General features: G+C 49.8%; 1 protein-coding gene across 5 annotated transcripts in view; it reads left to right on the forward strand.

The window, feature by feature from the left end:
* LOC116949594 (myosin phosphatase Rho-interacting protein-like) overlaps positions 1-27,139 on the forward strand; it is a 176,122-nt gene that overhangs the window by 86,454 nt on the left and 62,529 nt on the right. For 3 of the 5 annotated variants that reach the window (XM_032967055.2, XM_032967056.2, XM_032967058.2), the window contains one exon: positions 6,583-6,734. In XM_032967055.2, the coding sequence (XP_032822946.2) occupies positions 6,583-6,734 (152 nt within the window). Of the gene's footprint in view, positions 1-5,525; positions 6,413-6,582; positions 6,735-10,687; positions 11,126-27,139 lie in introns of those variants that run through there. The other 2 variants (XM_076072444.1, XM_032967054.2) reach the window with 2 other exon arrangements.

Below are 27,139 nucleotides of genomic sequence, written 5' to 3' on the forward strand. Positions count from 1 at the left end.
CCAGAAAAACGCATGTCAAAAATGTTATAAATTGATTTGCATTTTAATGAGGGAAATAAGTATTTGACCCCTCTGCAAAACATGACTTAGTACTTGGTGGCAAAACCCTTGTTGGCAATCACAGAGGTAAGACGTTTCTTGTAGTTGGCCACCAGGTTTGCGCACATCTCAGGAGGGATTTTGTCTCACTCCTCTTTGCAGATCTTCTCCAAGTCATTAAGGTTTCGAGGCTGATGTTTGGCAACTCGAACCTTCAGCTCCCTCCACAGATTTTCTATGGGATTAAGGTCTGGAGACTGGCTAGGCCACTCCAGGACCTTAATGTGCTTCTTCTTGAGCCACTCCTTTGTTGCCTTGGCCGTGTGTTTTGGGTCATTGTCAGACAGGAATACCCATACACGACCCATTTTCAATGCCCTGGCTGAGGGAAGGAGGTTCTCACCCAAGATTTGATGGTACATGGCCCCGTCCATCGTCCCTTTGATGCGGTGAAGTTGTCCTGTCCCCTTAGCAGAAAAACACCCCCAAAGCATGTTTCCACCTCCATGTTTGACGGTGGGGATGGTGTTCTTGGGGTCATAGGCAGCATTCCTCCTCCTCCAAACACGGCGAGTTGAGTTGATGCCAAAGAGCGCCATTTTGGTCACATCTGACCACAACACTTTCACCTAGTTGTCCTCTGAATCATTCAGATGTTCATTTGCAAACTTCAGACGGGCATGTATATGTGCTTTCTTGAGCAGGGGGACCTTGCGGGTGCTGCAGGATTTCAGTCCTTCAGGGCGTAGTGTGTTACCAATTGTTTTCTTGGTGACTATGGTCCCAGCTGCCTTAAGATCATTGACAGGATCCTCCCGTGTAGTTCTGGGCTGATTCCTCACCGTTCTCATGATCATTGCAACTCCACGAGGTGAGATCTTGCATGGAGCCCCAGGCCGAGGGAGATTGACAGTTATTTTGTGTTTCTTCCATTTGCGAATAATCGCACCAACTGTTGTCATCTTCTCACCAAGCTGCTTGGCAATGGTCTTGTAGCCCATTCCAGCCTTGTGTAGGTCTACAATCTTGTCCCTGACATCCTTGGAGAGTTTCGATTTAAAGCTTTCGTGACTGCAGGGATTCATCTTCTTGGTTCTTTCGGTAAAGTCACGTAGAATGGAAATAAAGTAATAAAATAAAACATAATAAAATAAAATTCTCACGACGTTTCGGCCATAACACAAGTAGCCTTCTTCAGGTGAAGGAACAGATCTGTCGGGACGACAGCGCTTCAATGAACACTGCTAAGCTTGGCAGCATCTTTTAAGCTGGGTGGGAGGAGCAGAGCGCCTTGACAAAGGAGTTTACATATCAACAGAATAATTTTGCATTGAAGTAGCTGTGTTAATGTGTTTGATTAGCAGGGTGTTAAAGTAAGAAATTAGCATGTAACTGGGAGATTAGCATGATGTTAGTGTGAGGGATTAGCATGTAACTGATCACAGAAGTAGCTATGTTTAAGTCAGAGTTTACATATCAACAGAGGCATTTAGTATATTGACGCTAAAGAACTGCAACTACCCAACTATCATACAATAATCCGATAGTTGGGTAGTTGCAGTTCTTTAGCGTCAATATACTAAATGCCTCTGTTGATATGTAAACTCTGAGTTTAACACGTAGGCTTTCGCGACCAATATTATTCATAATAAAGGTTTTTGGGTTAGATCGTGTTACTTATAAATGTGTCGTAACCCTCCACCACCCGACACGGCCAATCAGCAAAAAAAGTGTCATGTTGACAAAAGACAAATAGTTCACTACTTTAGCCCACCGGTGTGTTGAAGAGTGAATCCATGGACCGTGTTTCAAAAAGAGTGTGTGGGGGGGGGGGGGGGGTGGAGGGGGGGGGGCATGACTCCGGTCAATGTTAAACAAACTTCAAACTAGTGTGAAACGCTAAACAGCAGTGATGACAAGATCTGCGCGGTTGCCAGTCATGCCTTCTGCTCTGGCTCTCAACCCCCTGCGCGGATGAGCGAATGCTCTACGACACCCCATCGCTTCGTTACCGTACTCGTCTGCGCACGATGTCCGCCCCCTCTCGCCATCATTGCTGCGTGTGGACGGTGGTTGCCAATTCACCCATCTGAAGCCAGCACACGATACGCGGGCACGTTCCATTTCACGGCTAAGGGTGGTCCGCGAAGGCGCCCCAAACCTTGAGGAAAAAAATCCGCCGCCAACGTTAAATCTTTGTGCCAGCGTTTTTTTTACTTCGCTGCAGCATTTCCTCGCTCTTCGCGAACTTTCTGTCCGCAATTTTGGGCTGTCCACGAATCGCATCTGTAACTCTACAGAACTGCATGGAGAGAGAGAGAAAGTGATGAGAGAAAGTGATGATGATGCTACTGGGCAGCATCATCATTTAAGATAAGTTCATTATAAACAATAATATAACTAGCCTTTTGCCCGTCCAAGGACGGGTATTTCAGTAAATCTGAAACTTGTGAGCGAAAAGCAGACCGCGACGTGATATTCATTGTGTAAGGACAGTACGGGGTGATGTAGGGACAGTACGGGGTGATGTAGGGACAGTACGGCTCCCCATGGCCATGGTTACTAATTAACGTAACGGGAACAGACAGGGTCACGTTAGGGTAATGTGGGACCTCAGTGGTCGCTAATAATGATTGATGCGACAGGGTCGCGTGAGGGGAAGCACGGGACCTAACGGCCGTTAATTGTAATAAGGGCAGAGACAGACAGGGCCAGGTGGGGTGAGAGAGCGTTCGGGAATAGGGGCGTGGCCAGGTCGTGAGGGGGATAAGACCCGGTGTGAACTGGGACTCTGGGCTGCTGTAGTGGGGGAATTGCCGTCGCCGTCGTCACCTTTGAGCGGGTCGTCTTCATCATCCTGGAGTGGGCATCTTTGTCATCTTGGAAGGCGATAGTTATGTTGTTTCAGAATAGAGTTACCTATGTTACCCAAGTGTGTAAAGTCACTCGCGGTTATTCGTTAAGTTATCGGTGAGTCGGCGGACTTTATTCATAATAAAAATACGTATATCTGAACAAGACGGTGTCTCTGAGAGGTAGATTACAATTGCATAAATTCGTGTGCAATTTGTAAGGCCGTGTGAGGGTTCTGCCTTTGTAGTGAGGGTTGTAAATTGATGCCGACGAGGGGGAGGAGGTGCCTCGCCCCCCCCATGTGGAGTGACGTCACCCGCTAATTAATATTAATGGAGGGGGTTTCCATTTGGAAGACGTCACCTCATCATGATTATTAATGAGGAGGTCTGTTCTATGTGGAGTGATGTCACCCGCTCATGATTTTTAATCAGGGGGGGGTCCATGTGGAGGCCGTCACCTGTTCATGAGTATTAATGAGGGGGGCTGGCCGACCTGGAGTGACATCACGCGCGGGACACACAGACATTCTTGGCTCATTGTAGTCGTAAATACTTTCATGTTACATTTCATTTACTTTGTGTTTATTATGTATTATAATTTAAAATTAATAGCTTATTTATGTATCGATTTAAGGCAATTCATTGAAAAAAGACAGGTTTGCGTAGGCCAATATCATTCCGCGAAATTTGCTCTTCACGAGCGTCTCCGGAACATATCCCTCGCGAATAATGAGGGAAGACTGCCTTAGAATGTATAAGGGGGGGGGGGGGGGGTCCTGGCATTAACCAGGGCGCAGGGCTGCAGGCAGGGAAGGCCCTGCAGCCCTGCCCCTGTTGATGGTCACCTTGGTGGGTTTTATGATCGGTTTGTTTGATTCTCTCTCTCCTTCACTTGCGATGGGCCCCGTGCCACGCGCGCCGGGTTAAACCATCGCACGCGCACAGTCCTTTGGTGTGCCCTGACCCCGGCGACCTTGGGGGTTGGGGTTACGCCCACCGCCCGAGTATTACGGAAAGATCAACAGTGGGTTTCATGCCGCCGCGCGCCTTGGGCTCACTTTGCTGCTACTGCTGCTGCAGGAGAGAGGAAATTTGTTCTGCTGGTTTATTTACTTAATTTGTAACCTTCATTCTAGATTTGAAGTTTTCGTGCCTGCAATGATCCATACTCTTGGTTCTTTCGGTAAAGTCACGTAGGTAAAGAAAAAAAAAACATCTTTACCTACGTGACTTTGTAACCTTCATTCAAACGTCACTCTGAAGATGAAGAAGAAAACATAACTGCAGTGCGTGTGGTTTGAGCAAAAATCGACAACAACAACAACAAAAACACGTGACCAATTTGGAAGGAGAAAATTGGTCGACAATGATTAACTTGTATTTAATTTGGTCATGGTGTAGTGGTGGCACAGGAGTTGTTAGCACATAAGCCATGAAGCCGACAACCTCAGTTCGATTGCCGGCCACGGCTACCAACTGCGACGAGCGATATCGGAACCAATCCTGGGACTCCTTGCCACCGATTTGCCAACTCCGTACTGCCCAGCGTGGCGAGGTACGGTCAAACAAAAACCCCCCGTGATTGATATAACATGGGAAGGCCTTCATTCAGCCCTGGCTAGACCAAGGGCTGTACAATATTATATATTTTAATGTCAACAATTTATCGCTGTGATCTGCAGGCCGTTCTGAAAATACACCAAAGCTGCAAAAAATTATTTCAATTTTAAATTAAGTATTTGGTGATTAAACTAAGGTAATGTGACATGCGGTGATGATCGATTTGGCAGCAGCAATTACTAAATGTGCCACATGAGTTACGGAGGTGTAAATGCCAGCGCTTGAAGATGTTGGATGAATCATGATTTATATATATATGGCTGGCAAGCGGAGTGCATGGCTCGCAACTAAGTACGCACGAGTTAAAATCCTGGTAAGGGATTGACTCAATTCTTCAACCCAACGGCGTTGATAAAATGAGTACTCTACAACCTATTGGGGAAAGCGAATAGTGGTTGTCCTGCGAACAAACTTGACCCCACCATAGGAGTGTGGAATAACAACCAGGAGAGCGGGGAAATCACTTTGCCTTCTGTCAAGTGTTTTTTTTTAAAGACAATGGATAAACGACAGTTGATGGTTCAGCGTTATCGTTAATCTTGCGTGTGTGTGTGTGTCTGTGGCTGTGAAACCTTTGTACCTTGTGTCCGTGCGTGTCGCAGCCGTCGCCCTGGGTCATGATTGAGACGTCCACGTTTGTCGGTGGTCTTCCGATAACTCGGATTCCCCCAGTTTGAAATAAAGATTCTGATTCCATAACTCGAACCGTGGTCCTTAACCTTTACTGCAGCCTTGCACCCCTTCGGTTCGAAATCGTAAAAAAAAAATGTATAATGTTACTAAATACATAGGCTTGATGTGTTTTCGATGATTTACCTTCTAAAACGTTCTGCCCATGTCTCGCACCCCCAGAAAGGGCATCACGCACCCCAGGTTAAGAACCACTGATCTAGAAGGAGCTTTCGCTGGTTTGAAATCAAAGCGTTGCCTCCCTGGCATTGAGAGCTTGTGTGTACGTCTTTGTGTCTGCTCATACGTGCTTGTGTATACATGTGTGGGGGGGGGAGGGGGGAGTGAGGGGCACGGTGGTTAACTCTGCACTGCTTTATGAACCTGGTGTATGTATTTATGCATGTGTGTTCACTTGGCTGTATGCATCCACTGTGTGTGTGCGAATACATTGCGAGGAGCGGTGGCAGAGTGGTTAGCGCACTGGGGTACAAACCCGGCGACCCGTGTTCCATTCCTGTTTACGGCCAACACCAGTGACGATTATCTGCACCAATCCCGGGCCTTCCTTAGGTCGACTTAGCCTCAAATGAATATCTGGTGGGGCGTGTAAACTTTAACACTAGGGAGACAAAGGCGGCCGGGTGTGGTGCTGGCCACCTGCCCCCTCTTGTGCCGTGCCGAACTTCATACGTGCACGCTTAGAGCACTTGCCCCAACAGTCTATGAAGGCTATACGGGGAGATCTTCGCCTTTGTTGGAATACATTCAGGTCCAAGCATTGTTGCACATGTGTTTTTCACGATCCCAGCCTCTCCTGATTAATGTTCTACCCGTGCTAAACATTGAAATAAATAAGCAACCTGTAAAAATATACACGTCGGACACTTAAATAAACACCACCTACAACAAGAGGCGCACAGTGAGAACCTGCGTCTGAGAACAATGCTGCAATCATTGCCTGCTAAACAGAACGTGGGGGCCGTGTGGGTTTCTGGTGAATGATACACCTCGGCCTCGGCCTCCGGGGTCCCATTAAGTTGTGGCAAACTTGGAACATTGCCCACGGGGTGTCCATCCCCCCCCCCCCCCCCACCGTCATCTCAGCAGAGGTGAGCCTCACTTCGTGCACGAACGAGGGAGGCAGCGATGGTCGATCCTGTGCGCGTGTGCGAACCGGTGCTGGGCCTCCCCTAGGTCGACTCGGCATCAAACGAGTACCTGCTGCTGTGGGTCAACAACACCACCGGGGAGACAAAGGCGGCCGGGCGCGGTGCTGGCCACCCACCCGCCCTCGTGTGCCGTGTCGGCCTTCGCAGGCGCTGCTCGCTAACGGCGCTTGCCCCAACAGTCTGTTGAGGCTTTACGGGGGATCTTTGTCTGTGTTGTGTGTTCCCAGCCCAGCACGCTGCCCCAGGGCACGCTGAACTTGGCCCAGTGCACGGAGGTCACGGGTGCGGAGGAGCGGACGGGACGCAAGCACTCGCTGCGCATCGCCGCGCCCGACAGGGAGCTCTTCATCGGAGGGGAGAGCAGAGAGGATATCAGCGCGTGAGTACAAGACAAGATCCCCCATGTAGCCTTAACAGACATTTGCGGCAAGTGCTGTTAGCGAGTAGCACCTATTAAGGCCGGTCCGGCACACGAGGGGTTGGGCGGCCAGCACCGCTCCCGGCCGTCTTTGTCCCCCTAGTGGCGATGTTTACACGTCGTACCCGGTACTCGTTTGAGGCTGAGTCAACCTTGGGGAGGCCCAGAACTGGTTCAGATAATCGTCACTGGTATTGGCTGTGAGAGGGAATTGAACTCGGTCGCCAGGTTCATAGCGCAGCGCGCTAACCGCTGCTCTACCGCGTGAGTACTCGCACACACGCGCGCGCTTCTGCGGCCGTCTGGAACGCTCTTCCTTCCAATATTAGGAAGCCACTGGAGCTATGCACTTTTAAATGTATATTGAAAACCAATTTCTTTAGAACTGCTATGCACGGCGCGAAAGAAGTTCAACAGATGTACTGTACATACCGGCTATTTGGGCAAGTGCTGTTAGCGAGCACCTGTCGAAGCCAGCACTGCTGGTGTTTGACACAATCTACCAAATAGTCATGTGAAGGCTGAGTCGCCCGAGCGGAGGTCCAAGACGGGCTCAGGATATCATTCGCCGCCACTATCAGCTGACAGACAAACACCCGGCATGCAAAACCCCACATGGATAAATAAATCATCAAGTGTGCTCGCGGAGTAATGTCATGGAAGTAAGTGTCTGCTCGAACTCTCAGACGGCAGTACATCACCCCACGTGCTAGGCAATGGCACGCGGCAGGCATGACAATGATGACATTTGTCATCATTGTCATCATTGTCAGGGAGCCCATTGAGAGTGAATACCAATTTAGACCGACAACTTGTGTAACCATCTTTGCCCCAGCCTACATCGTTGACATGCTGCACCCATGTCCCCTCAAGGTCCCTAAGAGCTGGGCATGCTGCAGATATTCTTTGCATTCCCAGGTCGAGAATTCGCTGTGTGGGTGACCAAGCTTGTTCCCGTGTAGCCCCCAGGAACGCACTTCCACGAGATATCAGGGATCTCCCCGAGTCTGTGGACATTTTGAAAATGCGCCCTAAAACCTAATCATACACTTCCGCTTATTGAGCGTTTAGTTTATTTAGTCAATGGATTCTTAAAATGATATTTTCATGCCGAGTGCTGCTGCTGCTGTGTCCTGTACAGCACTTTGAGATCCTTTATGAGAAGCGCTATATACATGGTATTATTATTATTATTAGATGGTGGGTTCATTACCATACACCACTTGCTCATAAACATCTTATGCTGAACCGATCTAGGGGAGGCCCAGATCAGGTAAAACATATTTCAGTTGCCACCGATGTTGTTCATGGCCAGGAAGCAAACCGAGGTGCACGGGGATTTCAGCACGCCGTGGGAACTTGGATTTTTATCGAAGCATCCATCACTAAAGATTCTCGTGCTGACGGCGGATACGCGCATCGAATCGCGAGTCCAAAAATGTATTATTTACGACTCGCGCAGATGAATGTTGCGCTTAGGCCGACGGAGTGAAGAAAACGGGTCAAACGAGAAAAAAATGTGAACGCTTACGGTGATGAACGTGACAAAGAGGAGCCGATTCTTCAATCGAATCGCGGCTCCGAATGGTGACACTTCATCGAAACTCTGGGGACGGGGGGCGGGTGTGTTGAGTGTTCAGGGTGGTGGCTGGTGAATGAATCTGCCGGTCATCTCAGTCAGTCAGCCCATGGCACCACCTGGGTCTGTCCCGTGACCTGCCAGCAGCGAGCCTTCGATACTTCACGTGGCCTCGAAGTGCACCTGGCCTGGCACAGGCGCCGTGGGAACGTCACCGTCAATTTGTGGCGGACGGCGGCTGTTGCCGTTATTTAGCAGGCTTACACACGGACACATTCGCTAGCACGGGCGCGCCCAGTCACATGTCACCCGGCAGTCATTTATCCATTGTCTTGAGTGGTGCATTATTATTGCCCAACTGACAGAGACCGTGGACTTTGAATGTTCCGGGAAGACTTTTTTTGAACGGATTTTTTTCCAGGACAGCCACCTTGAAAACCCTTGGAAAACCAAAACAGGTGGCATGCCTGGCCCTCGCGATGACACGCGGGGCACAGGCTCTCATTCTCCCTCCTCGTCGGTGGTGGCGGAGGTGGGGGGGGGGGGGGCTATTAAGGGATTAGAGCGCATTATCCCGAGGCGTGGCTTGGGATGAAGTTAATTTATCCGATTTTTAAATGCACGTCAAGTTGCCGCGACAGTAACCGACGTCTCTATAAAGTTTTTGGGTCGACAGAAAATGCGGAAGCAAAAATCCCCTGTTAATTGCTGATAATTCCGCTGGTTAAATCCGTTGCAGGCCCCTGGCGAGCAGTGGCTTTGTTTGTCAAAAAGGACCCGACAGCCATAATCACCGTAAGCGGTGGCTCTCGGAGCAGCAAGGCACTTGGCAGGGGGGAATTATTCGGCTCTGCTGAAGAAAAAAACCCCAACTCCGCTTAAGTTTTGTTTTTGTTGGGGGTGAAGTGGCTCGGCCCAGTGGTGCAAGCGACAAGATGGCGAGCGCACCGCAGAAAAGCGACCGTCGATAATGAAGCAACAATTTAAAAAGCGCTTTGTTGCCTCAAGTTTTTAGTCCTTCCACCCCGCACCTCCGATTAGCACGGTCGGCTACTCACGGTGCAAAAGAAGTTCAGCATGCGTACGAACATAAACATTGTCGTCACCATCTCCTCCGAGCGTGACATCTCGCTCACGCCACCTGCAGCTGGTTTGGCCCGAGGGCGGTGGTGGCCTCGGGCATGCGGGGTGGCGGTGGCGCTGTTTAGCGGTCGTGACCCAGCACGTCCCGCGATGTGGTGCACTGCCGCAGTGTCACCAGACCGTCGCGCTAACCGCCACTTGGCCGGCAACGTTACAGGCAGGGCTGGTGATGTTACAGGCAGGGCTGGTGATGTTACACACAGGGCTGGTGATGTTACACGCAGGCTGCTGATGTTACATGCTGGGCTGGTGATGTTACAGGCAGGGCTGGTGACGTTATAGGCAGGGAAACGTTACAGGCAGGGCTGGTGATGTTACAGGCAGGGCTGGTGATGTTACATTACAGGGCAACGTTACAGGCAGGGCTGGTGATGTTACATGCAGGGCTGGTGACGTTACATGCAGGCTGGTGACGTTACATGTAGGGCTGGTGACGAAGATTTAACGAACACAAAAGAACGTCGGGCGCCTTGTGAGTGTCGGTGCATCTACTCGCGTGATGACATAAGCACCGGGTTACTAAAACACAGCACAACTTTGTGGTTCTTCGTGCCCGGCCACCTATGGAGAGACTGGCTCCCGTCACTCAGCTGCTTTTGGAGAAGCAAAAAAAATGTTTTTACTTCCAACCATGGGAATGTGGAATGTTCCACTGTGGCATCGGGGACCGCCAACGGAGATGGACCTGCTTGTTTCAGCAAGGAGACCCTTTGGGTTAAATGAAAAAAATTCACTTCGACAAGGAATGTGTTTTCAGTAACAAAGCTTAACCAAGCCGAGCTTTAATGTAAATAATCCCGCGGTTTTTTTTTGTTTTACCTCAGCCAGGCATGACCCTGGCCGTAGTTTCCGATGTCAGCCAATCCTATTGTCCACCGGTTTCCGTTTTCCACCGTGGCATCGCTCGTGGAAGGAATCGGCGGCAGTCGACGGGAACCCGAATGTCACCGAGCATGCCCCCGCGCTCCCCCCCGATTCGCCGACGCTGCGCACGCCTCCCGTGCCCCTCCCGTGCCCCTCCCGTGCCCGCGATTCCCCGGCGGCACCTCGTCCACGACAGCAACGTGACCTGCAGTGGCAGCGGCGGCAGCAGCAGCAGCAAAAGGCAAATGAGAAAAGAAGAGTGAGTTGTGGAAGGTTAATGCCCCACCCCACCCCCGCCCCCCGGGGTGGTCTCCAGAGTCACCTCCACCAGCGATGATTTGCGCTCTCAGGTCGTGGCCGCACGCTCGCGCATCCGGTCAGGCGGGTTTGCTCCGCTCGTGAGTGAGGTGGGGCTCTCGGCAGACGCCGTCTCCCTGTCTCCCTCTCTCTCCGCTCCGGTTTTAGGGCCCGGTGCCGCCACACCCCGAGTGAGTTTTAAGCCTCGCGCGTCACACCGCTCCGCAGTTCCCACGAGTCGACCCAGCCGACTCCTCTCTCTCTCTCTGTCCCTCTCCCTCCGTATATATCTGTGCCGTGAAGTGCAACGCGACAGAAACACTCGCTGCAATACCAACAACTGAACCGAAGGAATCAAGACAACAAAACTAAGGGAATAACACAATTTGACAGCTTTTTGGGGTGGCGGTGGGGAAAACTTTCATCGCGAAGAACATTTATGGAGAGAAGTATCCGGATTTGCTAGCAAGTAAGTGTCGCACATCGGGGTGTCGCCGTGCCGTGCGTGCGGTGTGCGGAGCGTGGCCGTGCCCGCCGGGAGCGAGCGAGCGAGCGAGTGGCGGCCGGCGACCCCGGGGGTTTTGTTTTGTTTGTTTGGGGATAACCGCATCGCGCTGTTTGAGCGCGCGGCTCACCGCCTCGGCTTTTCACCTCCACTTGAGCGGGCTCTTCCGCGCCGCGCAGGCTCGCTCGTCTCCGCGCGGCCGTGGGCCCCGCTTGTGCGTCGCCGCGGTCGCCGCGGTCGTCGCTCTGGGCGCGCGGTCGAGTCGCCGGGTCTCGCGCGACTTTTGACCCACGCGACTTTTGACCCCGGCCGCCTGAAGCGAGCGAGGCCGCGGCTTCCCCACGCGTACGGCGGGCGCTGCAGCGCCGTTTGCGGCGTGACGATTTATGCCGTGGGCGCAAAAAAGGCAAAACGTCCGTCGGTGTGCACTGCCACCGCTCCTCCGGTGAGCACGGTCGGCCACGGACGGTGCGGATGAAGTTCAGCGTACAGCGTACGTACTACGTACATGCCAAAGGAAAAGTGTGTAATCGGTGACGTTTATGGCAAGTGGCTCTTCTTCATAGCACACAAATGAGAGACGCTAGAGAGATGGCGTGGATAATAAGAGGTAATGGATTGTGCTTTGCTTACACCACAGAGCCTGCGTTTAAAAAAATATTTTCTTAATGATCAGTTTTAAAATGGGCAAGTGAATAGTTCCACTAATAATAGCTATTTGGTAACAGACAAACCCTGCACTAATTAAAAAAAAGTATTCCTAAATCAAGCTATTTCTATTAAAAGTAAAATTATAACATTTTGCTGGCACATTGCAAGATTCGCTCTTGTGAGCGCAAACCACACGAATTGGTACTTACCGGTTATTTCGTTGGGCATGAGCACGCGTTGGTTTTGCTGATTACTTCCAATGCATCTGGTGTATTTATGGTGTATACGTCTGGTGTATTTGTGGTCTGTGGTGTATTTGTTGTGTATTTGTGGTGTATACATCTGGTGCATTTGTGAGGGATGGCAGTGACTTGAGCACCCCAACCATGGATTACTCATGGCTGATTATAATGATGACATTCGGTTTGCCTGCCAATCTGTCACTGAAACACACTGGGGTTACTGGTTTGTCAAGCGTGGTTTTATAACCTCTTTCCACCCTATTCAGGCCACCCGTGCGTGGCCAGATCCAGGAAGCGTTAACGCCTCGTCGAAACGCTCCCAATGCTGCTGCTGACCGAGTGTAGTCGGTCACGATTTGCAGCCTCGGTCGTTTGATTAACTACAGGGCGATGGAGAAGGTCTCGGTAGTAGCAGAGCCGTTCCATGTGACCGGGCCTCGCCGCAGCTTGCCCCTGTGCTGCTACGCCCCTGCGTTAGAGATGCGCTTAGCACGATTCAGAATTTCCTAAATGACCCGGGGATCAACCTCGGTTCTCGCGTGCAGTGAGTTCATGGTCAAATCCCGGCCACTAATGACTGCACGGTAGACTCATGACATTAAATTTGGATTTGTTTTTGCTCCATTCGGCTCATCCCAGCTCTGATGAGAAATAAGTGGGGCTGTTAATTTCACGGGGAGGCTCTCTCGAGAGTTTTTGTGAACGCCCCGTGATGCTGGCCGGAATCTCCAGCGAAACATCGTCCTAAAGTTGTCGACAATTTCGCTTGGGCGTTTCGACATTCCTGCAGTTCGCTGAACAAACAAACAAATCAGTTGGCACATTTGTCCCGAACTCGATTTGATTTTGTCCGTCGGGTGGTGGAGGGTTATGTAAATAAAAAAACAATACATTATGCCTACATGACAATCTTACCCAAAAGTAACTACAATTGTGAATCATAAGTGGCTGCATTGGCATGCAATAACACCCATTTGCCGAATGCATAAAAGTTGTGGATAACGATGCTTCTTGACGGAATGTCATATCTGCGAGACTTACAATTATTCCCACTTATTATTACGATTATTAATTTATTCCACCAGGTAAGGCCCACTGAGCAATTCGCTCGTCTTCAGAGGCGAGCTGGCCACAGCACCCCAACTCGTTCTCTACAATGTCCAAGTTTTTGCCTTCTGTTACTGCTGCTGCTGTACTCACGCAGCACCACGGATCTCCCATGTAAAATAGCCAGGTAACTGGATAAACCGGACCATCTTCCGTGTAATAAGTCAAAATAAACTTACACATCATACCTCATCGAAGTGGCTTATAGCATACGTGGGAAATTAGCAGCAGCAGCCAAATAATTTCAACGCCAGTTTCTAAATGTGAAGGGGCAAAATAGAAAGAGCCGGAGGAAAAATCCACGAAGGCACCGCAGAGAGAGGACACGCAGGCCCCAAATCTCCAACAGACAGGCATTGTCAGGGTCCGGGATGGAACCTAGGAGCTCCTGCGTGCCAGGCGAGGGAGATAACATCTTCTCGCCACCGCGGCACCCAAGCACAAGTGACGTAATGCCAATTGGTGTATAATGTCGAGGGAAAAAAATATTTCTTTAAATATAAATTACTGTTCACATGACTTAACACATAGGACGGTCAAAAGAGTGTTGAGATTGACATTAAAAGGACTACATGCGCCTGGAAGATTTAAGAGTTCCGCATTTTTCAACGCGGCTTGAAGATCAGTGCCATCTATTACACGATTAGGGCGTGATTGCCAGGGCTCTCGGCGTAAGCCTCAGGTGATGTTTGTGCCACCTGTGTGGGTGCATTGTCCAGAATGCAACTGGGCCCGCCCCTAGCTTCTGTCTGTGTCAGTGTATAGAGAGCAGCGTTGTTCATTGCAAGGCCCGTGGTGGCCTCTGGTGCTGCCCCCGACAAGACACAAAACACTCCCTCCCCCATCATCACCATCATCACCATCATCGTCATGGTGCTGCTGTCAAACCCCACGATGGTTCCAAATGGTGCGGCGGTCCTCACACTGACGATGTCTTATCGGCTAAAGTGCCCCCCCCCTTTGAAAATGAGTGAAGAACGCTGGGGAAGGGTATAAATGTAGGGTATAGATCGCATTCAGTTTTGCGTTTGTACACGGGAAGATATATCCACGCCAAAAATATCGACGTGTAAATCACGCAGAGAGTTCGTTTGCAAATGAATTCGCCGAGTCAGAAAGCGGCACAGGGCAAGCGGTGACGCAGTGGTCGGCGCGCGGGGGCCATGGACCCAGCAAACCTGAGTTTGATTCCCAACCATGGGGGAAGACGAGTGCTGAGTGATACCTGAAGCAGTCCTGGGCCCCCACCGCTCTACCCTGACCCACCATGACTCGCGTGGTGAAGTGTGGTGTCCCGACAACCTCCATCCCCCCTCCGTGACTGGCCCGGTGTGGAGAAGCTCCACACGCAGCAGCGAAGTGCCGTATCAGGGGGCGTGAAGTTGTTGTTATTATTATTGTTGGCTCACTAAAAGTAAAGCTCGGGCACGTACTGGGGGTCTTTATTTCTGGTCTTCTTGTGCAACGTAATCTTACGTGGTGCAACCTCGGCCCATGCTGCTTAAGGAAATCAATGCGTCGGAGTCGGCTGCATGGGTCACCACGTGTAAGCGTTCACGATAATCCTAGAACCTCTCCGAGCTGATGTCACGAAACTTGCTTCGTTTGCCCCCCCACTCCCCCCCCCCCTTTCTGAATTGCACCATGCACATTCTACATATTTGAGATGATCCCCCCTCATTCTTTGCCTGTCACGTGTGGTCCAAACGCGGCCAGTGGGGAGCCGTAGCGTCGTCATCGGTGCTCTGTGCTACTCTCCCGCCGGACCTGAGTTTGATTCCAAGCCACGGCTAACATCAGTGGCGAGCGATATCAGAACCCGGTCCTGCACCTCCCAGATAAATGAGCAACCGGTTGTGTTGTGTCAACATCGCCATTATGGCCCGCACTTTACAGGCCTTAATAGGTGCTCATGAACAGTGCTTGCACTTTAGCAGTCTGCCGAAGGCTATATAATGTAATCTTTGTCTCTGCGGGACATCTGTGAAAAAAGAGCCGCATGGCTCATTGGATTTCTCCAGGATAAATAAAGATTCTGATTCTGATGCTTGCATTTGTTTGGAAGCGGCAAATACACTCTGGAAAATTGCACCACAACTAACAACACATTCTGAGAGAAGCCTCAAACCTGAATGCTCAAACCTGAATGCTCATTTCATTTTCTGAATTAGGTATTAGTCTTATGCCTTCATCCAATCCTGGATGAAGGCATAAGACTGTATAATGTTGGTGATGGGGGTCATTTGGCCATATTTCACTCAGCTGGTTAAATATGTGGGAGAGGGGCAGAACACTTAGAAATCACTCCTTACAATAGACTCGAACTTAGGTCACCGGGTTCATAGTGCGGAGCGTTAGCCACTGCGCCACCATCCACCCATATATCTCCCCGTAAAGACTTTGTGTTTATCGCCAAGCTAGAGCATGTGCAGACCACGAGTCTGTGTTGCAATGGAATCTCGGGGTTTACAATCAGCTTGGCAAATCAGTCAAACTCCAATGTTAGCTAAACCGACACAGAAAACAACATCACATTGCCATTGCAGCTCAAATCCTGGCCCGTGGTCAACTCAGCCCATCATCCCGCTGAGTTCAGTGACAATAGGTGTTACTTTGTTAGGACACCAGCAGTGTTTTTTTTACTGTGGATAAACTTGCCCCCTTCCAGAGGAATGTGACATTTCTGTCTGTGGCTCTGGGCGACCAACAACAGAGATGAGCGACACCAGGCCTCGCTTAGTTAAGGAGGCAGAAAGCTTGACTTTGTACGGGACCAGAGGGATGCTGTAAACGAGTTTGTATCATTAGCTATCGGATAATTCTCTGCATGGATATTGCTTGATGGCAGCTCTCAAGGTGTGTGAGCCCAGGTAACATCGAGTCCATTTACGTTCTATCACCAATGCACCTATGCCTGCTAATTGTCATCTCCGACTGAAGGACTTCACAACCCACGTGTGTACGTGTGTACGCGTGTGTATGTTTAACTTTTTTCGCACCCTACGTAGCTGACCGCGCTCATCGGAGGTGGATATTGCGTGTCCAGTGTAGACTGGCCTGCTTGTGTGTACACATTGTGCTTGTGTGTACACATTGTGCTTGTGTGTACACATTGTGCTTGTGTGTACACCTTGTGCTTGTGTGTACACATTGTGCTTGTGTGTACACCTTGTGCTTGTGTGTACACCTTGTGCTTGTGTGTACACATTGTGCTTGTGTGTACACCTTGTGCTTGTGTGTACACCTTGTGCTTGTGTGTACACATTGTGCTTGTGTGTACACCTTGTGCTTGTGTGTACACATTGTGCTTGTGTGTACACATTGTGCTTGTGTGTACACATTGTGCTTGTGTGTACACATTGTGCGTGTGTGTACACCTTGTGCTTGTGTGTACACCTTGTGCTTGTGTGTACACCTTGTGCTTGTGTGTACACATTGTGCTTATGTGTACACCTTGTGCTTGTGTGTACACAATGTGCTTGTGTGTACACCTTGTGCTTGTGTGTACACATTGTGCTTGTGTGTACACAATGTGCTTGTGTGTACACCTTGTGCTTGTGTGTACACCTTGTGCTTGTGTGTACACATTGTGCTTGTGTGTACACATTGTGCTTGTGTGTACACATTGTGCTTGTGTGTACACCTTGTGCTTGTGTGTACACCTTGTGCTTGTGTGTACACATTGTGCTTATGTGTACACCTTGTGCTTGTGTGTACACAATGTGCTTGTGTGTACACCTTGTGCTTGTGTGTACACATTGTGCTTGTGTGTACGCATTGTGCTTGTGTGTACGCATTGTGCTTGTGTGTACACATTGTGCTTGTGTGTACGCATTGTGCTTGTGTGTACGCATTGTGCTTGTGTGTACGCATTGTGCTTGTGTGTACACTGGCCTGCTTGTGTGTACACATTGTGCTTGTGTGTACACATTGTGCTTGTGTGTACACATTGTGCTTGTGTGTACACCTTGTGCTTGTGTGTACACATTGTGCTTGTGTGTACACATTGTGCTTGTGTGTACACCTTGTGCTATGTACATATGCAGGGTGGGCCAAAAGTCAGGACACATAGAGTTGTTATTATTTATGTTAACAGATCACTTGAAATTAGTTTAGGACTTTTTAAAGTAAGATTACAGCTGCCTTCTTTAGCATTCATAAAAATTAATTTAAATTGTTCGTCTTTCAGTGAGCTTTCCTTCAAATTTTAAATGCTATCTGAAAAAGGAAGAAGGCACATCTATATAAATCATGATAACAGATAAAATATTAACAACGAATCAACAATTCACATTTTTAATGCCAGCGTTAAATTAAATATCCCAAATGTGTCCTGACTTTTGGGCCATTGTGTACATGCAGAGCCCTCTTGTCAACCCACTGCTGGATGAGGGCCTTCTCTGCAGGTCGTGGGGGTTACTTCACCACCTTGGGCAGTGCCGTGTCGGTGCAAACGGGAAGCGTACACGTGGGAACATGGAAGTACAGCGCAACAATGCATCTTGCTGCTGCACGGGCCTGGGGCTGCCCACAACCCCCGTAGCCTATAGCGCCTGCTGTGCTTGGCGGTTGTCCGTCCAAGCACTATCCAGGCTCACACCTGCTTAGCGTCCGCGATGCGATGAGAGCGGGCGCAGGCATTGTGTGTGCTTAGACGGTCGTCGTGTCAGTGACGGCAGGCAGCCACGATCGATATTTTAAAACATCTTCGGCCCCCGCCGCCCGCCAATCTTTCTTGAGGGTGATTTTGTAGCTCCTACAGCGCACGCTGTTCAAGCAATATTGGCTGTAGTGTCCATGTGTTGTTTGGTTCGGGTGGGCAGAGCGGTGTTACGGTGGTTGGCGCACTGTGCTACGGACCTGGTGACCTGAGTTTGATTCCCGCCCACGGTTGTTAATTTCCTGCAAAGAGTGACTCACGTCCCCTTTGTGTGTCGATTCAAAACCACCAGAGCTCGCTTAATCGGTAACTTTCCCGTTGCTTGTGTGTTATCCGCGTGCGGTTGTTTGTTTCGTGCCCTGAACTCTGAAACTATAAAACTAAACTATTTTTTATTTTACCAGGTAAGGCCCACTGGGCAATATAGCTCTTTGTCAGAAGCGACCTGGCCACAAATGATAGCTCAACGAAGGGGCTTATCGCGTGGACATTTATAGCAGCAGCCATATACTCTAAACGCGTGTTTATAAATGTGGAGGGAAAAACCGGAGGACCCGGACAAAAATCCATGCAACCACGGGTAGAGGAACACGCACACTCCAAATATACAGCAGGCGTCAGGGTCGGGATCGAACCCACGACCTCCTGCCTACCAGGCGAGGGAGTTAACATCTCGCGACCACGGTGCCCCGGAAGCGAGGGTCTTCACTCTGCAGCACAACACACCAGGGGCAACGCTCATCTCCGTCCCTGGTCCAGAGCCAATGGCGAAAACTCTCACCGTTCCTTTGAAAGGGACCTTGTTAAGTTCTTTAGGTAACGATGAAGGTGCAGCCCTGTAGTTAATTTCCCACGGCACAGCTAGAGAGGCCCTCTTGAGGGTGTTTTGGTCTACTTACACCCTGGCCAGAGGTCTTGGGTGAGGTGGGAGTACCCACACTTTACCCCACCGCTCGCGACCTGCTGTTTGACTAACTGCGGTGATGCCTATTCCTACTGCTGGGTGGACGGAGGTGGATTTAATAAGCTTGCACCGATGTTTCAGCTGCCGTTGCCGGGAGATCAAATCGAATTGGTGACCACGGGATTACACCATGGTAGCGTCCCGAGTTCTATCGGAGGACTAACTCAGGCATCTGGATTGCTGCTTTCCCGGCACTTGGACTACGCCGTCCACACCGCTGCCCATTTATCGGCCGCCGCCCAGGGTGGGCTGTAAAATCGCCGCCCTTCGGCACGGGGATCCTAAAAGTAACGGCGTCGTGCATTTTTAAGTGTAATCTGAGCAGAGCGTGGGGCGTGGACGTGGCGAACATTCTCGTTGGTGAGCACGCAAATAGGGGGGAGGGGGGGACCGTTTCCCCGTGAGTAGAATATGCAGAACGGCGCGACGGACGTGGACACAGGCCGTTCGATCGGAGCTGGGAGAGGCGATGGCGAGCCGTGAAGCCCTGCTTGACCGGGGCCCAGCCCAAGTTGGGGTTAGCAATGTCTAAAAACTCGGTTCGCATAGAGTACCAAAAATAACGTGAGAATTAAATTTCCCCGCATTACGGTGGAAATGCATTTCCTTACCGCACAATTTTTGTTGGTGTACATACACAAGGTGGCCCAAAAAGTCGGCATACATATGGTTATTTTGTTTATTTTAACATTTCACAAACGGTTATTGAATTTATTTGAACAAATCTTCAAACTGACTTCCGTTAACATCAATGTGTGCACGAGCTTTCTTTTGAAATTAATTTAGGACTTTTTTAAAGGTTACAGTTTGTAATATTTGTATAATTATCAATTATGTTTTGTCTCAATTCATGTGGGGTTCTTGGTCGAATTTTGTAAATGTCATCTGAAAAGGAATGAGACAAGTTTATTTTAATAATATGCTAATCGATAAAATATTAACCTAAAGAATAAAAAATATATTTACATGCCACTGTTAAAATAAATTTAATATCCGCGTGTGTCCTGAATTTTGGGCCACCGTGTAAATGGTCAGGCACACCACATGCAGTGTGACCTCACATTAAAACATTGCCTCCCAGAGATGGCCTGGTAGCTCGGAGGATCAGTGCGTGCCGTGCTTCCAACGCTAAGAACCTGGATTTGAATTCAGGCAAGGTGCTTGTGATTAAACTGAACTGTCAAGTGGAGGGAGTTTATAGTGTAGACTCATCACAAATAACCCAAACTAATCTTATTACATTTTGGTTTAGTAATTTAATTTGCCAAAAATTCCTCTTGAGAATTTAAAATATGAGTTTTATTTCCATGCGACAAACGTTTCCCTGCAGAAGGGCATGTGGGAAAGTGTTGCAACTTTGTGGGTGCATCAGAGGCTGCTTGCAGGGATCTCAGAAGTAGTTCTGCAATATCTGCTTCTGTAGGCCGTTCCTTAACACGAAGGTTTGCACTGCTCGGCGAGATCGCAAACAGACTGTGTCGTGACGTAACATCGGGAGGACAACTGCGATAAACAGGCGAAAAATATAGAAATAAATAAATAAATGGATGCGTTAAAAACATTGCCTTGCTTGTCCCAAGAAGGCTGGAACAGTTCCACGCGTCCGTCGGCGTGTGCCCACTCGGCGCCCAGAGACCCGGCTCCCTCAATTGAGGGGTTGTTCCACCACAGTGGCTTCCCAACTCCCAATTGACGCGACGATGCCCAGAGGCGGCATCCCAGCCACGTATGCGCTCGCGTGTCCCCGGGTAGAGCGGTGGCAGAGTGGTTAGCACACTACGCTACGAACCCGGCTGCCGAGATGCGATTCTCAGCCGCGGCCGACATCGGTGGCGAGTTACAGAGTGATAGCCGGACCGGTCCTGGGCCTCCGCTAGGTCGACTCGGCCTTAAATGAGTATCTGGTGTGCTGTGTAAACATCAGCCACGGGGGTGACAAAGGCGGCCGGAACGTGGTGTGACACCACCACCACCACCACCACTTCGCCGCGCGCTACGCCGGCCTCGGTAGTTGCTCGCTTAACAGCGCTTAATCCCCCCCCCCCCCCCCCCCCCGACAGTTCGGTGTCGGCCGCACGGGTTGAATCTTTTGTCCTTGCTTTTGTTGTCCCCGGCCCGTGCGCCGTGCGGCTCTGTCGTGGGTCACGTTCGCTGCGCTCCCCAGGGAAGGCCGAGGGTGCTGCGGGCGCGTGCGACCACACGCGCGCCGCCCCCCTCCGCAGAGCCCAAGCGGCTCGGCCTTCATGGGACAGAGCCCCTGGCAACCCGCAGGGAGCTGTAGCCACCCGTCGATCCAAGCAGGCGGGCGTCCCAACAATTGACTGCTGTCGTGTTTTTGTATGTCTGTCTGTCTGTCGAACTTCTTTTGCACCATTCAGCAGCCAACTGCGCTACTCGGAGGTGCGGGGGAAGGGCAACAAACTAACAGACAGAAATTGTTTTTTTAAAGAAATGTAGCTTTCAACCTAGATGATTTAAAAGTGCATAGCTCCCGTGGCTTCCTAATATCGGAAGGAATTGCGTTCGGGATGGCTGCAGAAGCGCATCTGAAAGCGCCACGCGATGCGGTGACCAGCGTCTTTGTTAGATGTCCAGCAGCCAAAATCCGCTGCTGCTGCTGCTGCTGCGAGGATAACCGGAGTTCACGTGACGGTTTATGTCCCTGGACGAGATCAGCGAGGTGTTCTGGTTCATTTGTACTCTTCTTTGGTTCTTTCGGTAAAGTCACGTAGAATGAGAATAAAATAATTAATTGATAAAATAAAATAACACAATAAAATTCTCACGACGTTTCGGCCACAACACAAGCGGCCCTCAACTTTAGCATCCACCCATTTTTTCGCCATATAGCATTGTGATATATAACGACTTATTGTTGGTAGCTTAGCTGATTGGAGAATATAGAGTTTATTGATAACATTGAGGTAATTTATATTTTAGTTTTTTATTGGTTTACTATATAGTATTAATTATATAGTGTAGTGTATACCCAGTTACTGTTAATAGCTCAGATGTGTAGGCTTTGATTTTAACATAGCCGATTCTGTGACCAGTCACAAGCTAATCACTCAGTTATTTCAATGCTAAATTCTCCTGTTTGATTTGTATTAGGTGCCTCTGTGAATGTGTATGCTTTGACTTTAACATAGCCATTTCTGTGACCAGTCACAAGCTAATCACTCAGCTATTTCAATGCTAAATTCTATGCTAATTCCTTTGTCAAGGGGTGCCTCTGTGGATGTGTATGCTTTGACTTTAACATAGCCATTTCTGTGACCAGTCACAAGCTAATCACTCAGCCATTTCAATGCTAAATTCTATGCTAATTCCTTTGTCAAGGCGCTCTGTTTCTTCTCACACAGCTTATAGGTCGCGGTCTGAGCTTGGCTTTGTTCGCTCCAGCCCTGTCCTCCGGACAGTCTCGTCCCTTCACCTGATGAAGGCCGCTTGTGTTGTGGCCGAAACGTCGTGAGAATTTTATTGTGTTATTTTATTTTATCAATTTATTATTTTATTCTCATTCTACGTGGCTTTACCAAAAGAACCAAAGAAGATGAATCCTTGCAGTCACGAAAGCTTTAAATCGAAATTCATTTGTACTGTTTGTTCTTGTAACCTTCTTAGCCGCCCCTAGTGGACATCTGTGAAAATGAGCTTTATAGCTCATCAGATTCCTCCAGTATAAAAAATATATTCTGATTCTGAAAAAAATGTCTGAATTGTCAGCATTCACGGTGGCGATGAGATTCAAGGATTGATTTTTTTTGTGCCATTTGTCTCTGTGTGAATTCTCGTGAATGGTGAAATTCACACAATTTGGATGATGATGTTGCTGCGTGAGGGGATATTGGGGGACGTGATCAGTGGATGATGGTTGAGGCTCGTCATGGCCGGCTCCTATTAATTGATGCGTTTGCCGTGGTGGCGGTGCTGATGAGGAAACGCGGCCAACTTTGTCTCCCCCCCCAGCGGCCCCACCACCTCCCAGTGGGCGAGGTGAAGGTTAAAGTGAATCTTTGGACTTGTCCGTACAGTACCGCCAACTGGGGGGGGGTTGTTGTTGTTGGACTTTGCCCCTGCGTGGCAAGCCCCCCACCCTGGCGCTCATTAAAAATGACCCCAAAGCAGCGGTGACAACAACAACGGCAACAACAACCACAAACATTAACGAGGTGGTTAACATGTAGCAGGCTTTCCCGACCAGTATTATTCATAATAAAGGTTTTTGGGTTCGATCGCGCTATTTATAAATGTGTCGCAACCCTCCATGATGAACAAGGTGCTTTGAGAATACAAATACTGTACTCATTGTTTGCTAAAAAATAATATCATGAATGTACAGCTCTTTGCCAATCCATCCTGTCGGTTGTTAGACCGCGATGGTCAGTGCGGTTCGTGAAGGGGGGGGGGGAGTGGTGGATGGGGGTGGGCGCTGGTCCGGCTCAGATATTATTCTCCACTCTTTTCTTAAATCTTCTTCTAGTGCATGGCGAGTAGGCGTAAGCTGTACGTGCAGACTTCAGTGTGTGACTTCAGTGTGTGACCTCAGTGTGTGACCTCAGTGTGTGACCTCAGTGTGTGACTTTAGTGTGTGACCTCAGTGTGTGACTTCAGTGTGTGACTTCAGTGTGTGACTTCAGTGTGTGACTTCAGTGTGTGACCCGCGTGATGATAGCTTGGGGAGTAGCGTGACTAACGCCGTCCAGTCCCCCCGGGAGGCGCACTTGTTGGCGACGTCCTCCGTCGTGTGGCCGGGGCGGCTGCAGGCCCTGCACCGTGCGCCAACTTCAGTGCCCCACTTGTGGGAGAGGCGAGCCCAGCAGCAGCGGTGGCGGGCCAGCGAGCGAGCGGTCGCTCTTCTGAAGCGGTCGGTGGAGCCACCGGCACCACCACCACCGCCAGAGTGAACTTGATTCATAATAAAGGTTTTTGGGTTAGATCGCGTTTATTTATGAATGTGTCGTAACCCTCCACCACCCGACACGGCCAATCAGCAAAAAAAGTGTCACGTTGACAAAAAGACAAATAATTCACTACTTTAGCCCACCGGTGTGTTGAAGAGTGAATCCACATTTACACACCGGTGGGCTAAAGTAGTGAACTATTTGTCTTTTTGTCAACGTGACACTTTTTTTGCTGATTGGCCGTGTCGGGTGGTGGAGGGTTACGACACATTTATAAATAAACGCGATCTAACCCAAAAACCTTTATTATGAATAATATTGGTCGCGAAAGCCTACATGTTAAACTGAGAGTGAACTTGACAGAACAAAGCGTAGCAGCGGCGGTGGGGCCCTCTATGAGGCTGCGGTCAGGGACCTCGGCACAACTCCCCGGCGCTCCCCAGTTGATCCCCGGTTCATGCAATTGTCTCGCGTGGCGGTCCCAGATTGGTTTCCGGGATCTCAGACGAAATTCGTGGAGGATCGAGCAGCTGGTCTAGGTCAAACGAGAGGTCCTATGCTTCCTCGGATTTTTCCCATTTGGCTTGATGTCGCGGCCTCCCGCAAAATGGATTTGACAGTACGTTTTGTTGAATGCATTGTAAAGACTCATCGAATGGGGGTCCTAAATATTTTACATTTTTGAGGAAGTAAACCGTATTTTTTGGGTCCACATAACGTGTAAGTGACATAGACGCAAGTATATGCGCAGAACTGGATTATGGGACAAATGGCAATTATGCTGGGATATCGCACAATGCTGCGAACAGCCCCATAAAGGTCAAGTATGGGAGAAGCTCCGCAATTCAATCGCAACGTTCAGTGGCTGTGGATTTATACGAAGTTACTATTCGCGTTTCTCAACGATTGGTGATCATCGCTAATGCGTAGCACGCTGGCGTAGCACAAGACTTTCAAATCAGAAGGCCTTAGATATCAATGTTTCTCAGAGTCCATCGTTCACCCAGCTCGATAACTTGAGCACCGCTTTACGGGAAGTCAACAATCATTAGCATTTATCTTGACTGACCCTGCCATAAATACGTGGAGTTTTTCACCACTGACTGAAGGCCACTAAAGCTGATGGGCACTGCCCTCGTGCTCATGTAAGCAGGGAGTTACGCTGACTTAAAAAAAAATTGTAAACTGAGGGTCGATTGAAAACTCTGCAGCACAGCTTGACGTCTGCTCTCTTCTCTTGGAGCCCACTGAGCGTTAAACACGCTGCTGGTCGCTAACGAGCAACACGCACACACACATTGCTGTCTAAGTCTGTTCCCTCCGACCGACGATTCGTCCGTCCATCCATCCATCCATTAATTCGTGAATTGGTCTATCGGCCATTCGGTCCTTTGGGCTGTTGATCTATAGGTCTTTCCATCAGTCAGTCAGTCTGTTCCTCCGTCCATCCGTCTGTATCTGTTTTTCTTGCCATCTGTCGGTCCCGTCCACCAGCTCGTACTCGGCTGACGAGAGCCGGCTATTGTTTTTTTCCGTGAGCTCGGAGATCAGAAATGCGGGGTTTCCTGCACGGCGGTGGGATTCTTGCAGGCGGGGAGCGCTTGGTCGCTGGGGGTGTTTTGGCGTGACTCTTCGCGCTCTCGCTACCCCTTCTGCGGGCGAGACGCACAATGGCAGTGGCTGCTGGCGGCGAAGGGGTCCAATTACCGTGCCCTTCTCACGTTTCTCCTCCGACGCTGGCGCGCACTGCACGCGCTTTAATTGACGTCAAATGGAAGGTTACGTTTTCGTCCGAATTCCTCAAATCGCGTGCGGTAACATTCGACCTCCGCATCCCTCCACATCCAACGAGAGAAACCTAAACCATGTTCTACACACCGTGTCATCAACATCACCCGTGATTTATCCACGGATGATGGATGTATGTCGGTATGTTGAACTTCTTTTGAACCGTACATGACGAAGGCCTCTCCTCGCTGCCACCTCTAATTATTTTAATTGTTATTAATTGCTCCATCTCTGCGGTGGACGTAATCTTGGGCGAGTTTCTTAGTGTGGCTGCCCACTCTGCTCTTAGTCTTGACCACCGGCCATCATTCCTTCTAGCAAGCTATCACAGGATTATTAGAAACGCCAAATATTGTTCCACCAATATCGTCCTGTTTTTTTCGCGTTAAACAATTCACCGCCAATACAGTGCTTTGGAAGAAGTCTTTTTGTTCCTGTCGTGTGCTGCCACCACATTCCGGCATTGGGCACGTGGCGATGATGATTTGGCCAGTAGTGCATAGACCATGGCTGATGATGCCCGGCTCCACCAGGAGCCGACGGACCAACAGATGCTCCACGCGTTGTCTCACCGCAGTGACACGAGGCAGTGTTGTCAGTGGCCGCACCCCCTCCGACAGTTGACTCTCGACCCACCGACCGCCCTCGGAAGGCGATTTAAACTCACCCAGCCCTGTCGTCACGATTCGCGGTTCGGATTCCATTTGAAGAATCGCTTCTTTCTCGGAGACATTTTTAACGTCTCATTCACGTAATTTATTATTTACCCTGTGTTGTTTGCATAGCTCTGTTCAATACATACGCCTAAATGTAACATTAGCACATAATTTGCATATACTTTGCATAAACCATAAACAGTTGATTCTGACAGTCACAATTCAAAGCCTGTATCATGGTAAAAAATAATCGATTTTAATCGATGAATTGACGCATCATTACATGCATAATTGCCAGTGTCTCCTGAATTTCACCGAGGCCTCCGTGCGTGCAGTTATTACTTACGGTATTTCATCATCGTTTCAGCAGTGTTTATAGCTTTAAAGCCAGCAATGCACTGCTTCAGGAAATGCCGGCGGTTGTTTCTTTGCATTTGCCCAATGGCTGTGGGCTTTTGACCCATTCTTTTGCGACCCGTTTGAAACTTGTGACAAGGAAACTCGGCGGGGCGTGGTGGCGGCAGCGATCTTGGCCACTGCACCTCGGTGCCCGTGACTGACCCACTGGCGTCGCTTGCCCGCAGCATTCGCGCGGCTTGTGAGACGCGCCACGCACCGTGCACCACGCTATTGGTTATCGCTTGGGGGAGCCCCGCAGTACAGTTGTCTCTTCCCGCTGCGGAAGGTGACCGTGGATAACCCTGACCGGGCCAGTGTCAAACCGTTGTGACCCTCTCAAAATTCAGCAAGAGGCATTGAGGACAACCTCATTCGACTTTTCCCGAGGCTTCCACTTCGGCTGTGGGACATGTACATTGGACAGATTCGTTGCTATGAAAAGAAGTCCCCTCAACGCACAGCGCGGACTCTTGGCAGTTGTTGTCCGTTCGTAAAAGTTCTCCGTTCGGCCTGGCTTGGACGTCGCTGTCGGCGCCGCCACATCTGAACGAGGTGCGGACGGTCTGTTGTGCCCGGGAGACGAGCGCTTGGCGAGGGTCCTTGGTTT

This window comes from Petromyzon marinus, chromosome 37 (genome assembly GCF_048934315.1).
Source record: "Petromyzon marinus isolate PM22_M1 ecotype Great Lakes invasive population chromosome 37, UKy_Petmar_22M1.pri1.0, whole genome shotgun sequence".
NCBI classification, from domain to species: Eukaryota; Metazoa; Chordata; class Hyperoartia; order Petromyzontiformes; family Petromyzontidae; genus Petromyzon; species Petromyzon marinus.